The 12,285-nt window shown below is 42.8% G+C and overlaps 1 protein-coding gene across 1 annotated transcript in view; it reads left to right on the forward strand.

Annotated features, from left to right (window-relative positions):
• LOC139739192 (uncharacterized) overlaps positions 1 to 12,285 on the forward strand; it is a 76,776-nt gene that overhangs the window by 36,654 nt on the left and 27,837 nt on the right. Inside the window, exon 2 of the mRNA XM_071649808.1 lies at positions 2,196 to 2,774. Within this exon, the coding sequence (XP_071505909.1) occupies positions 2,196 to 2,774 (579 nt within the window). The remainder of the gene's footprint in view (positions 1 to 2,195; positions 2,775 to 12,285) is intronic.

The raw sequence follows: 12,285 nt of genomic DNA on the forward strand, positions 1-12,285 counted from the left end.
TGTGTATGTCAGTTGAATCACAAAACATCGTATGATATAAAAAATTTGCAATCAAGCCTAAAGTGTAAGGAGACATCACTATTTTTCTCAGTAATCCATAACAGTAGACAGTTACTCTGCAACAATTTGATTATAACTGTTTCTCACATTTTGTATGTTTAACAATACTTAACATTGATTATACTGATTAGAATTTTTACATTGGTTGTTTCTATCCCTAACTCACGTTTTAGAACTATTTTGAATTATCAAAGCCGGATTTTTGTTTCCTCTGCAAATGGTAAATAATACCTTTGACCAGCACATTCTTGTTCTGCACATCAAGACAATCTAGAATTAAGTAAGCTCAAATACTGTACCACTTCCGTGCCTCCATTGCCAAATCTACATCGGCGGGAGGGTGGGGGTAGGATGGCGTGGGGGCTGAGCAGGGGAATTCCCAATTCCCCCCTGTGCATCCAGAAGAAGACAGGCGCCCCTTCCCTTAAAGCAGACTCTATCCACGTGACTCGTAGTTCAAGGTGCATGCAGATGTGTCAGTAACAGGGAGACATCAGTGGCTTGTAATAACTACAATTAGCAGAGCGACACCTGTTGCGCAGCGGTGGTTCCTAATCATCATTACCCGCTCCATGTGAGTCACGGGTCTCGCAGCAAGTTTCCTCTCCCCAAACAATAGCTCTTGTTCAGCCGTCTTCTTCTACTAGTCGTCGCCATTGTCTGGGACTTCTAGAAGTTTCCAGAATGGCATCAATGATGGTTAATGGTAGCAGCCTCTCTCCTCGTGGCAAGTTGTCCAAATTAGCCATAAACTTCCATTCACAAACTTTGGGGTTTATTTCCATTTGTAAACTTTGGGATTCGGGGTTACTTACTTGAGAATATCTAGCCCAAATTTTACCTTCCAACCAATATTAGATCAGCATCCCACATACACTGTTGTGCAATGACAAAAGGAAATTGAGTAATTCAGGCCTATTTTTGCTGGCTTGCGTAATGCATTCGGGCCTCCCCCAGCCCCCTGGGAGATGAAATTCCCATGTAAGCCCTGACACTTCAAATAGGCAAAAACAGACAGCGATACATTGTACAAGCTACAGGATTATAATGTTTGTATCTTTCAAGATGATATTTTGAGGCAGAGAAAGAGGTCAAATTTTCTCAAGTTTCATTCCCCCCTAAAAAAATACCATGCAAAAGAAAAATCAACACAGCTTGCAATAACTAGGACCCAGTATTTACAAAGATCCAAAATGCTGTACCTCAAGTTCAGTAACAATACCACAGCCAACCCAGTCCCTAGCCAGATTTATTTTGACTGCCGGGTTGATCTTTGTATCTTCCTTTTGACTTTCGACCACATTTAGAGATCATATTCTTGCTGTATTGTTTGTCATGCCTCGATAAGTCAGTCTGGCTTGGTGTGTTAAGGTATGCGATTCCGATGACAGAGATATTTGTTTGCGATGCACATTGAAACTTTGCAGCCAGACGTGACTGCAGTGATGGAATACATATTTTCGTTTCAGTCGCAATAAAAAGATCACATAACGGCAGACTTTATGAGAAGATAAAATTTATGTACTCATCTTCTTTTGAAAAAAAAAAGAGAAAAGTACATAAGGGTAATAACAAGATCAGGGTTTAGGGCAGAGTGCTATAATTAGTGCTATAATTACACATTCCACGAAGCGCTCACTGTACTAATACTGTACTAAAATACTGTGTTCGCTTGAGTCTGTATATGAGACTAATCACTTTGATCTATGAGGTGTTTTTTGTTTTTTTTTTTCTTGCAGTAGGGATCACATGAACTTAACTCTGTACACCAAGGTATCAGCTTTGTTATTGGTACAATGCTGATGAGGGCTGTAGACAGTTGTTTGTTTACATTTGCGGGTTAGTGTTATCTGAAGTGTAAAGTGCCTTTTGTTGTGGAAGACTAGTCCACTGAACATTGGCCCAGCTTCATTAGGATGATGTTCTTCACAAAATGTGTGGAAGGAAGATTGTATTAAGTATTTCATCAGTTGGATTTCTGACTTGCCAGTAATGAACCGACCCACTTAATATTCGCGCTTTGTGTCCAATTTATTGCACTCTCACCAATTTGTCTATTGTTCACATCTTGAGTCAAGTTTTAGTCGATGAGATGTAGTAATGGATTGCATGTATCTCTTTTCATGTTTTTGCAGCATCCCACCAATTGTCCACAATTCAAGATGACATCAAGCCCAACGTGTCCAGCGCACACTCTTCAACACCAGCTGTAATCTCAAGTCTCTCGGTACCTCCATCACCTTTGCTGTCATCGGCCTCGACGTCGGCTCCCCTGCCATCGCCGTCGACCTCGTCCCTGGGCAGTCCGACGCCGAGCAACTGGGCGCACATCAAGTTTAAGTTGGAGAAGAAAGTGCCGCGCTCACCATCATCGTCGACCTCCCCGTCGCCGCACCACGTCTTTCCACCGCAGCCACCGTCGCCGCTCTCGGCACGCGATCAAGCCAGCAGGTCGTCTTTATCATTGCCGTCGTCGTCATCATCATCGTCGTCGTCTTCTTCGTTGTCAGCCCCTTCAGCGTTGCCTTCAAGCTCTGGTTCCATTCTCACATCAAGCATTCCACCGGTGTTAGCAGCTCCGCCAACGCACACGGCTGGATCTGTGTACCACCGGAAAGCCGAAGAAGAACTTGCCCGTAAGCCGGCGCTCAAAGCGCTCCTTCGTCCAGACATGATGGATCCAAATATGAACCTCGCCAACATGCAGCCAGGAGGTAAATTTTTGTTCTTTTGTTTTCTGGGATCAACTTCTCCTTTATCAATTTGCAAACACCCCAGTTCATTTTCTGTAGATCTCCTTCACAGCATATTTCGTCTATATTGCTGGCTCACTGCAGTGCAATTACTAGCGTGTTGATTGACCCTACCAGGGACTTGTAGCACATTATTCAACATTGCTTTGTAAGAGATGAGAGGACAGATTTTCTCCCTAAGTCAGATACCAAAACGCAGCAACAACAGCAGGTGATGGCTGCGGTCTCTTTCTCCCTTTTTTTGCTGTCGTGTCCCATGATGGGTATCAGGAAGGGTGGAGGCAGGGGAGACAGGGATGAGGAATAAGAGGAGGAGGTCATAGCTGGGGTGAGAAAGGAGATGCCTGTGAAAGAAGAAGTGGGATTCAACCTTTCCTCGGTTAGGATTAAAAAATGCTGTGGGACTAAAGAATTCCGGGGCATCCCTATTAACCCTTTGCCTCCAAACTATTGTCATTGCCATAGATATATTGATGGGCACATCAGGCTCCAGTTGGCTTTGGGTTTGGCATGCTCAGTTTGAAAGTCTGCATTCATCCGCGATGAGGGAGATGAGGGAAGGAAGGAGGGTGGGAGGGTGAGATGAAATGGGTTGCTAGGATACATTTTCCACCCCTTACCCACCACCACCACCGTCGTTATGCATCAGCTAGTCCTTTGGTCTGTCCAGTTGCAGAAACATGTATTATTAGGCATGTCAGGGAAGGAAGATCGCAAATTTTCCCCCTCGCTATCCCAGAGAGGGGCGCTTTCAGCAAGAATTCCTGTGTGCCACTATCCTTACCTTACTCTGAGGTCACACCAGCATCCTCTTTTCTTTTTATCTATTTTTTTTTTTCAGGAATAGCACCATAGCGAACCTGATTTGTACATTGAATGTGACTCACACACCACTTCTTTTGAAATCAGCATGGAAAAAAAAAATCTGTAACCGTAAGTTTTTGGCAGATTTCATATCCCTCAAGGTGGCTGCCTACATTAGTAAATCACTTTGGAGGCGTCTTGAACAAAAGACGGGCTCATTTTCGCTGAGGACGTCTCGTGACTCACTGAAACCAATGTGTTACGACATTGTCAAGCCAAATGTGAGTTTAATCTCTGCAGAGAGCGTAAAAAGCCTTGAGTGTCTCCTGAAGTTATGCGAAAGTCTGACGGATCTTGACAAAAGTGCGGTTGTAAGTGGAGAAGGGTCACAATTTTTTTTATGAAAAGCGGGAAGGGGCTCCCACCAGTGGCTCTGGTCTTTGGCCCTGGCCATTCTCCACTTGATTTCTTTGCCCTCATCTATCTCGTTTGTGAAGTATTTGTCCTGTCCCCCCCCCCCCCCCCCCCCCCCCCATGGTTAATTACTGCTGTCATGTAACATGACAGTTTCATTTCACAGTTTTCGTCTTCTACCTTCTGATGACATAGGTGGTGTTTTGTAATAACGAAAAGTCACTCCTTCCGTTCCCTCCCTCCTGAGCATGGGGGGGGGGGGGGAGGGGAGGTATAAGGAGAGTCAGACTTTTGCACGGCGACGTTTTTCGTGAGAGATGTCCCCAGTTTGGTCGTGCAGACGCGGGTGTTGAGGGAAAAATTTCTGGCCTGGAGGGAAGGATTAATTTTGGAAACTATTAATGGGACAGTGAAAATGATATTTCCCCTCAGAAAGGTCATTGTTGTCAGGCTTGATCGGAGGGGTTGGGAGCTTTGCTGCGCCTGAAAATAGTTTGTCTGGAAAAAGACAAAGAAGAAAAAGGGAGAAATGGGAAGGACAAGCAGGAAAGAAGGAAGAAAAGAAAGAATACAAGGAGGAGGATGAGATGTAATGTGAGAAATATTGATTGCATGAAAGGAGAGAGTTTACCCAAGAGAAGAACAGAACACATTGACATCCATTAAACTTTCAAATGCCTCGCTCGCACACAAGAGATGTATCTTTTTCATGTCATAATCGTTCAAGCAACTGAGAGTGAATATCACAATTTTGTAATCGTTCTTACTTCAGTGTTAGAAAGTTGTGTTATTATTTGAAGGGTTGGGGGAAAAGAAGAGAGAAAATAAAGATCCAGTTTGCATCACACTGTTGTTAGTGCCTTTGGATATAAAGTAGACATGGTATGCTGTAAATGTTAGATAATCTGTATGGAAACTGAACGGCAAAGTGGAGTCCCTTTCATGCCACTGTGGTTTCAGAGTGGTAGCAGCTCCCCTTCTTGCTGTGCAAATGTCAGCCTCAGCCATATGCGTACTGTATACGCTGTTATTTTCGCGTACAGATATTTTCGCGAGTGAGGAGGTCACGGACATTTTCCCGAGATTTTGTTTTTGCAAACTGACACGGAGGCCTTCATAAGCGCACTGTATACTACCTGAATTAGTGTATGGTGACATTTTCGCATGTTGTTATATTCGCAGTCCACCTGAGATTCGGGAAATGCGTGAAAATTAAAGCCTCACGAAAATAACAGCTTATACAGTATATGCATTTTACCATCTCCTACCCTCTTTCTGAAAACGTTGCATTAGTCCCCAGTGTCACAGGTACAACATGTATCACACGGAAGGTCGTGGCACTGAAATTAATTCTCCATGGCTGAACATTGTGACTGGTATCATAAACATATCACAATACAGAACCCTGTCACTCACAAGCATCGAAGAAAAGGGTGTATAGAAAACATAGCTTTCGGTTCTCAAAAAAAAAAAAGAAATCGGTCGGGAGGAGACTTCGATGTCTCGAGTCTGGGGTGATGAATTCAGTTTGAGATCAAACTGTGCCTATTCTTGTTCCAAGTTCTCGTTGCCCCTCATGTGGAACGTTGATAGAAAGAGTAGTAGAAGCCTAAAGGTATGCTCTTTGAAAGCCTTGTAAAAAAAAATCAGAGGGAAAAGCAGGAGTAGAATTGGACTGAAGGAAGATTGTCTTTTACCCCCACAGTGTCCGTGGTAGAAATGGGTTTATCAATCTGGAGAAGGAATTTGGATAACCGAATGAATGAATGAATGAATGAGTAAGTGAGTGCTATTCATGGTTATCCATCATTGAGTGGAAAGAGAGAGAGAGAGAAAGGAAAGGAGGAGGAGGAGGCATGGAGATGGAGGGGGGGGGGGAGAGGCAGAGTTGCAGGAGACGAGAGATGAATGTGAGTATGTTCACTTTCTGTGTCGCCCTCCAGGCTGCTTTGGCCGCGTTCACGTCACAGGCAGCCTCTGAATGGGTGCACTCATTTTCTGACGTCATGGCCCAATTCATGGCTTCGTATGAATGGAACGGAGCGGGGAAGGTTCTTAAGTTAACTCGTGCGGGGGCGGGGAATTTATGCCCGTCTGTCATTTCTTCGAATTTGTAGCTCGCCCCGGTGGTGTGCCTTTAGACAGAATTGTTTTCCTCTCCTTGACTTCAAGCGTGCTTTGGACGTCATGTCTAGTGGTCCATCGGTAGATGTGTATGTATCAATAGATGGAAACTATGTCATCTATTTTTCATGGCCGTGTTTCTAGGGAAGTATACCATCAGGTTGTTAGGGTGTATTCATGCAAGAGGCAGTTGTGTGTTTGTGATGGATGTTTCACGGGGATGAAATTTGCTCGTGACCACCTCCCCTCTGTTCTCCCCACATTTCTGAGGAGATGTAGGAGTCTAATATGGCAGATTTTGAGAACAAGCCCTGCCATGTGTGTCTGTTGGGATGCAGGCGTGAAAGATGTTTTCGTCACTGGGGCGGGATGGTTCGTGGAGATCCTTGACAAGGATCTCCTCATCGACATCAATCTGACAACTCCCTTGAAGGAGAGTTTGATGTCTTGTGCATCTTCCATGTTTTGTGATCTTAAAGCTTTCATGCAAGGGTGCAACTAGTAGAGAGCTGCGCGGGGTGGGGTAGGATAGGATCGAGTTGGGGACTGGGATGCTTTTACATTACAAGCCCCAAACTTGCCAAGACCCAAGTTTTTATTTGCCAGCGAACAAGGGAGAGGCTCTCTTCGTGCCCTGCTCTGGCCGCAATCCAATTCCCAAATTAGTTTGTGGAATGAGGGAGAATCGGGTGGTAGGGGTTGAGGGGGCGAGCAGTGTAAGCAAAAAAACACATAACTTTTCAGATTGCAGTTTTGTCAGATATCGAGATGTGCAATATTGGCATTAGTAATCCGGCTATAGCGGTGCCTCGTAGATGGTAAAATTCTTCCTCCGTGAGTGGCCTCTTAATCTGTAGGGGACGGGTGCTCATTGATGTGCAGTAGATGGATTTATGAGAACATCAATCAAAAGTTGATTCATGACCCATCATTCCATCTAAACCCTCTCTCTAATATGTGGCAAATAAAGATATATGATGATTGAATAATAATGATATAATAATGAGATAACAAATAATATAATAATAATGTAATAATTATATCATAATTATTTTATCATGTCATTATTATGTTAGAAATAATGATCACAGCACACCTTGGGAACATCTTAAAAAGAGGGAGAAAACAAGAATTACCAGGGGTTAATATTGGATGCTATTTATTTGTGGATTGAATAATAAAAACAAAACAAAGCAAAGAGGTACAATATGATACATGCACAACTGGAGAAAGTTTAAAAATCTCTATATGTCTCTCTCTCTCTCTCTCTGTCTCTCTCTCTGTCTCTCCTCTGGAAATCTTTTAATCTTTCGCAAGATTTCTCCAGGGGAATTTTAGATCAGAGGAGCACAAGTTTACTCTGTAGAAATTACATCGTTTTCTTTGAAAATGTTATACTTGCAACAGGAATTGAATGATGCAGTGTTATATATCCAAGTGCTGAAGTTAGATTCTGAGACATATTTAGTGCGTGTCTGTTAAAAGCTTGATGCAAGTTTTGGTTTATTTTAGCCGTTGTCGTCATTAAATCAAGGCTTTAGTACCCTGTGGAATCTAGGTCCGTGTGTAACATTTACAAGAGAAAGTCGACTTTTTTGCACTCTACGGCATCATCCCAGGGACTAGTGTTGACAATTCCAGTGCCAGATATCGAAGGCCGCTTTTTATCTACGATCTAATATCAGACACATTTTGCTTTGTATTCAAACTCGGAGCGTTTTTTCTATCGCAGAAAGGATCTCGAGGGGGCAGTTCATGTATCTAAAAATCTTTTCGTGTGGCACTTTGTATTCAAATTTCACATTAATAGTCTTTTGCGTTGTACAGGGTTTCACTTTGGCTTGCCCAATGTAGTCAGAATAAAGTTGCACTCGGGGATTCTACCTGTAAAATGCCCCCGCGTCATCATCACCGGCAGGTTCGCTGAATTCCTGGTGGGTATGGGATGACGCGGGCGGCGCAAATATCTGACAATCGCGTGGCACAAAAGTGAAGCTGGCAGATCGCCACCCACAGACAAAATCTTGTGGAAAACATTGCTCGTATTATGCACGCCAAAGACTATTTTGGAGGAATACCAGGATAAGGGGGGGGGGGGCATGTCGACGTGATTACCTACAAATTGTATGTATCTGTCATTTAATTTTCAAGCCTTACTGTGCAGTTTTCTCCAGAGCACACACCACATAAGCTTTATTGCTTTTTTTTCCCATTTGGTACAAGTGTCCTACAACTGATTTTTGGTCTTTTTTCGTAATAGATACGCAGAATTGTGTAATCATAGTAACTTCATGGGTGACTGGTTTCTTTGTTCCGTTTCAGTTATACTTGGTCGTCTAATTATTTTTCTGCTCATTGTTTGTTTGTTTTGGTTTGGTTGTTTGTTTGTTGTATGTTTAGAGTATGAGATTAGAAAATGAAAATGGCTGAAACTGATATATCATATGTAACTTTTAGTGAAGTGCGTTGGCACAGAAGGGGCCGAGGAGTACCCCAAGAAGAGAATCTGTCCATGTTTTGAATCACGTAGGGGGTAGCCCTCGGTAATGGCACCCTTCTCAACCAGCCATTGGGGCTGGCCCCGTGACCCGAAGCCCATTTTTGGAGAGATAAAGACCGGTGGAGGAATGTGAGCTATTTCTGCCAATTTTCCTCCGGGCCGACAGTGACGGAACGGTTGTATCCTCAATAGGAATGTCTTCAGCTTTACAGGGGTAATGGTTGGGGGGGGGGGGGGTTGGAGGGGGGAGAAGGACTGGGGGGAGTATGCCCTCTTGTGGCAAGGTTTTGGAGAACTTTACAACTGAAGCTGGTCCAATGGTAGCAAGCTGAAGGTGTCGTTCAGGTCTATTACTGTACTGAGGAACTTGCGCCAGTGTCATTTTCCACCTGTGCATTCTTCAGAACTATTTGATAGGATAGTCGTTTTGTTTATTGCATTTTTTTTCTCTCATCATCAATCCAAAATTCAGTGCATTTATTTTTTCTTTTATGGGGAGATGTTTGGAATAAAATGTAAGAACAGGATATTCATGTACAGTATTCATTTAGTGGCAGCTGGTATTTTGATTGCTGCGACAGTTACAGAATCCATGCATCTTCTGCATTTTGTTTGTATTCCTGAGATGTGTAATGAACCATATCAGTGGCAGTAGAGTGCCGATTTAAAACAGCAAATGAAATATGCAATGGATTGCCTCTTTTAAAAGAATAAAACAAAAACCAAAGGTGTTGAATTCAGCTTTAAAAAAAAGGGCTTGTGACATAGGCCTACTTTTATCCAAGCATAGGTAAAATGTTTGATGGGAAGAGAAAAGTTGATTGACTTGCACGTTCCTCTGTACCAAAGAAACAGAAAGAAAAGGTACCATTCTTCTGTATGGAGTCTACACATAACTTGTATATGCTGACAGTCATGCACGATTTGTTTTATTTTGTTTTGATTTTGCATGGTGGTACAATGTACGTTGTGATGTCATCTTGTTTATGGATTAAATGAAAAACACTCTAGAAAACTTTAATAACTATGATATTTATAGAAATGATGCACTATTATTGGTGTTCCAACCTCCACATTCTGGACTTGTGTCATATACTGTATGAGCCAGATCCCTCGCATATGGCGTCAATTTTAGTGCAAAGAATTATATTTAGCCGGCATCAGCATGTCAAGGAAGATATTTGGAGGGAAGGGGGGAAACGCTTTACTCCTAATTATTGTTGCATTTGCCACTGCTGTCAGACAGTGCAAGTGGTGACCTTTAGGTTTAGAAGGCTTTCCAGCGTGAAATATTACTGGGGCACGAGATAATTGGATTTGCATGTTTTCCCCAGTTTTTTTTTCTTTTTCTAGGGGGTTACCCCCGTTGTGTTTGTCATTCGCGATGAAGGTCACCCGAATCTGGAACTCAGTATCGTGACATTATTTTGGCGTAAGGGAAGGGGATAAGAGGGTACCGGAGCAAAATTGACTTGATTTGATAGGCAATGGACGAAATGTCTTTACGATATCTGGATATTTCCATGGCAACTTGAGTCAGTATTGATTGCAGGGTAATGTATTTTACTTGAACTGTCAGGCAGTTTTTTTGTTTCTTTCTTTTCACGAGTGTGTTCTTTGAGGGCTCTATGGAAATTTTACCTGCAGAGTGGGATATTTATTCCACATCTTGACGGCAAAATAACGTCCTGACCTTGTGGCGAGGTAGAACAGAACTGGCCGCATGTGTTTTCCAGTCGTTGAGATGTGGGAAGGAAAGCTAGCTGTTTGTGAATGCCATGTTCTGCTTGACTGCGAGTCGCAGCGCATCTTGAGCTTGTCGACGAGAATTCCGCGAAAACGTCATTGACAGCTCCTGAGATTAGTTTTGCCAGCACATGAGGCAGAAAAAAACAACCACACAATTAGCCAGCCCTATCATGTGTTCTGGGCACATCAAATTGCCTCATTGCCGCAGCCTCTTTATGAAACGAAACAATTTTGCAGGGGATCATACATGGCGTGTTCGACTGTCTGTCCACGAGATTGCTTATAGACGGGATTCTCCCTTTTGGTATCAGAGGTTATGAGGGCTCTATGTTTTGTGTGTGTGTGTGTGTGTGTGTGTACATAGATGTACATGTGAATGAGAAGTGATATTTTGTTGTTTTGTTTGACATGTGTAACTGTGCTATGTCTTGACCTTTCTTTGAACTCCAGACTTAAAATTTTGATGGTAATTCACAAAATTATGCTGAAAAAAGAAAAGGATGGGGCGTTGGGGCAACAAACTTTTTCTTTTTTTCTTTCCCCTCCACTTTCTCTCTCTCTCTCTTTCTATTTCTTTATCTTGCATGGTGACATTTTGACATAACATCCATGCTTGGATACTGGACTGTGTCGGGGGCGCAAGGGGGCTTCTACGGGTTTTACGCTCGAGAGTGTTGTCTATTAAACCTGAGAGTGTTGTCATCAAGCCATAGTCGCACACTGTCACTTTAGTGTTACCCCCTTAGACGAGGGGCCTGAGCTGTGTGGTTGCACGATATGACTCCCTGCCCTAGCTTTGCTCCACTTGCTTATCTTGACCTAATTTTGGCCTTTGTCCTCGATTCCAGAAGGGGGGGGGGGGGGAGGATGATAGGGAAAAAAAGTCCAAGTCAAAACATGACTTGGCCAGGGCGAGAGCGATGGAAAGAGAGTGATGGAAATAGGACGAGGCCTCATCGTCAGGGAGAAGAGATGAGAGACGTGTGATGGAGAAAGAAAGATGAACAGGCGGACAGACAGCAAAGAGTAGTGGAGAAAGATGGGGGGGGGGGGGGAGGATTGACAGAACGTAAGTGCCTGGAGCGAGAGAAGGAAGGCTAAATATGCAGGAAAAGTGTGGAGAAAATGTTTTAGAGGTAGATAAATAGATAGATAGATAGGTAGATGAATAGATAGAAAGATAGATTGAAAGATAGATAAATAGATAGATAAATAGATAAAAAAAGAGATGAAAGGAGTAAGAGTCTGTGAGAATTATATATACACACACAGATACAGAGAGTGAGCGAGATAGACAGATGGACAGTGCAGATTAAAAAGGGAGATGGGAGGTGATGTATAGGGATGAGAGCTCTGAAGGAAGAGATAGAGAGACATGTAAAACAATATAGTATATGATAATGTGCATATGAATAGAGAGATAGATAGATAGATAGATAGATAGAGATAGAGGTATATTATTAGAAGAGATAGGCAATGTGCAAATTTGATCCACACATATAAATGAAGTGCACATTGAATATATATCAGAAGAGATGTGGGGAGATGGGGAGACAGACAAAATTAAGAAGTTTCGAAAGTTGTGAGTAAGAAAAAAAATGCATAGAATATCCCACATATTAGTCACAGTGAAGTATGAATAGAGAGAGAAGGTGGGGGGAGGGAGAGTAAGACTGATATAGACAGACTGAGACTTACTGAGGAATACAAGTGGACTAAACTGATAAGCCAGAGACAGAGGGAGATATAGACGAGAGAGTCAAGGAAAAAAAAAAAAAACTAAGTAGCTAGAGTGACGGAAAAGGAACATGAGACAACACGATCACGTAAGGAAAAAAAAAAAAAAAACAGGCCTGGTCATCCTCCCTCCTTGCAGAGATT

The sequence above is a fragment of the Diadema antillarum genome, unplaced genomic scaffold (genome assembly GCF_040938485.1).
Source record: "Diadema antillarum isolate AM-2024a unplaced genomic scaffold, OU_Dant_1.0 seq00000787_RagTag, whole genome shotgun sequence".
In the NCBI taxonomy this organism is placed as follows: domain Eukaryota; kingdom Metazoa; phylum Echinodermata; class Echinoidea; order Diadematoida; family Diadematidae; genus Diadema; species Diadema antillarum.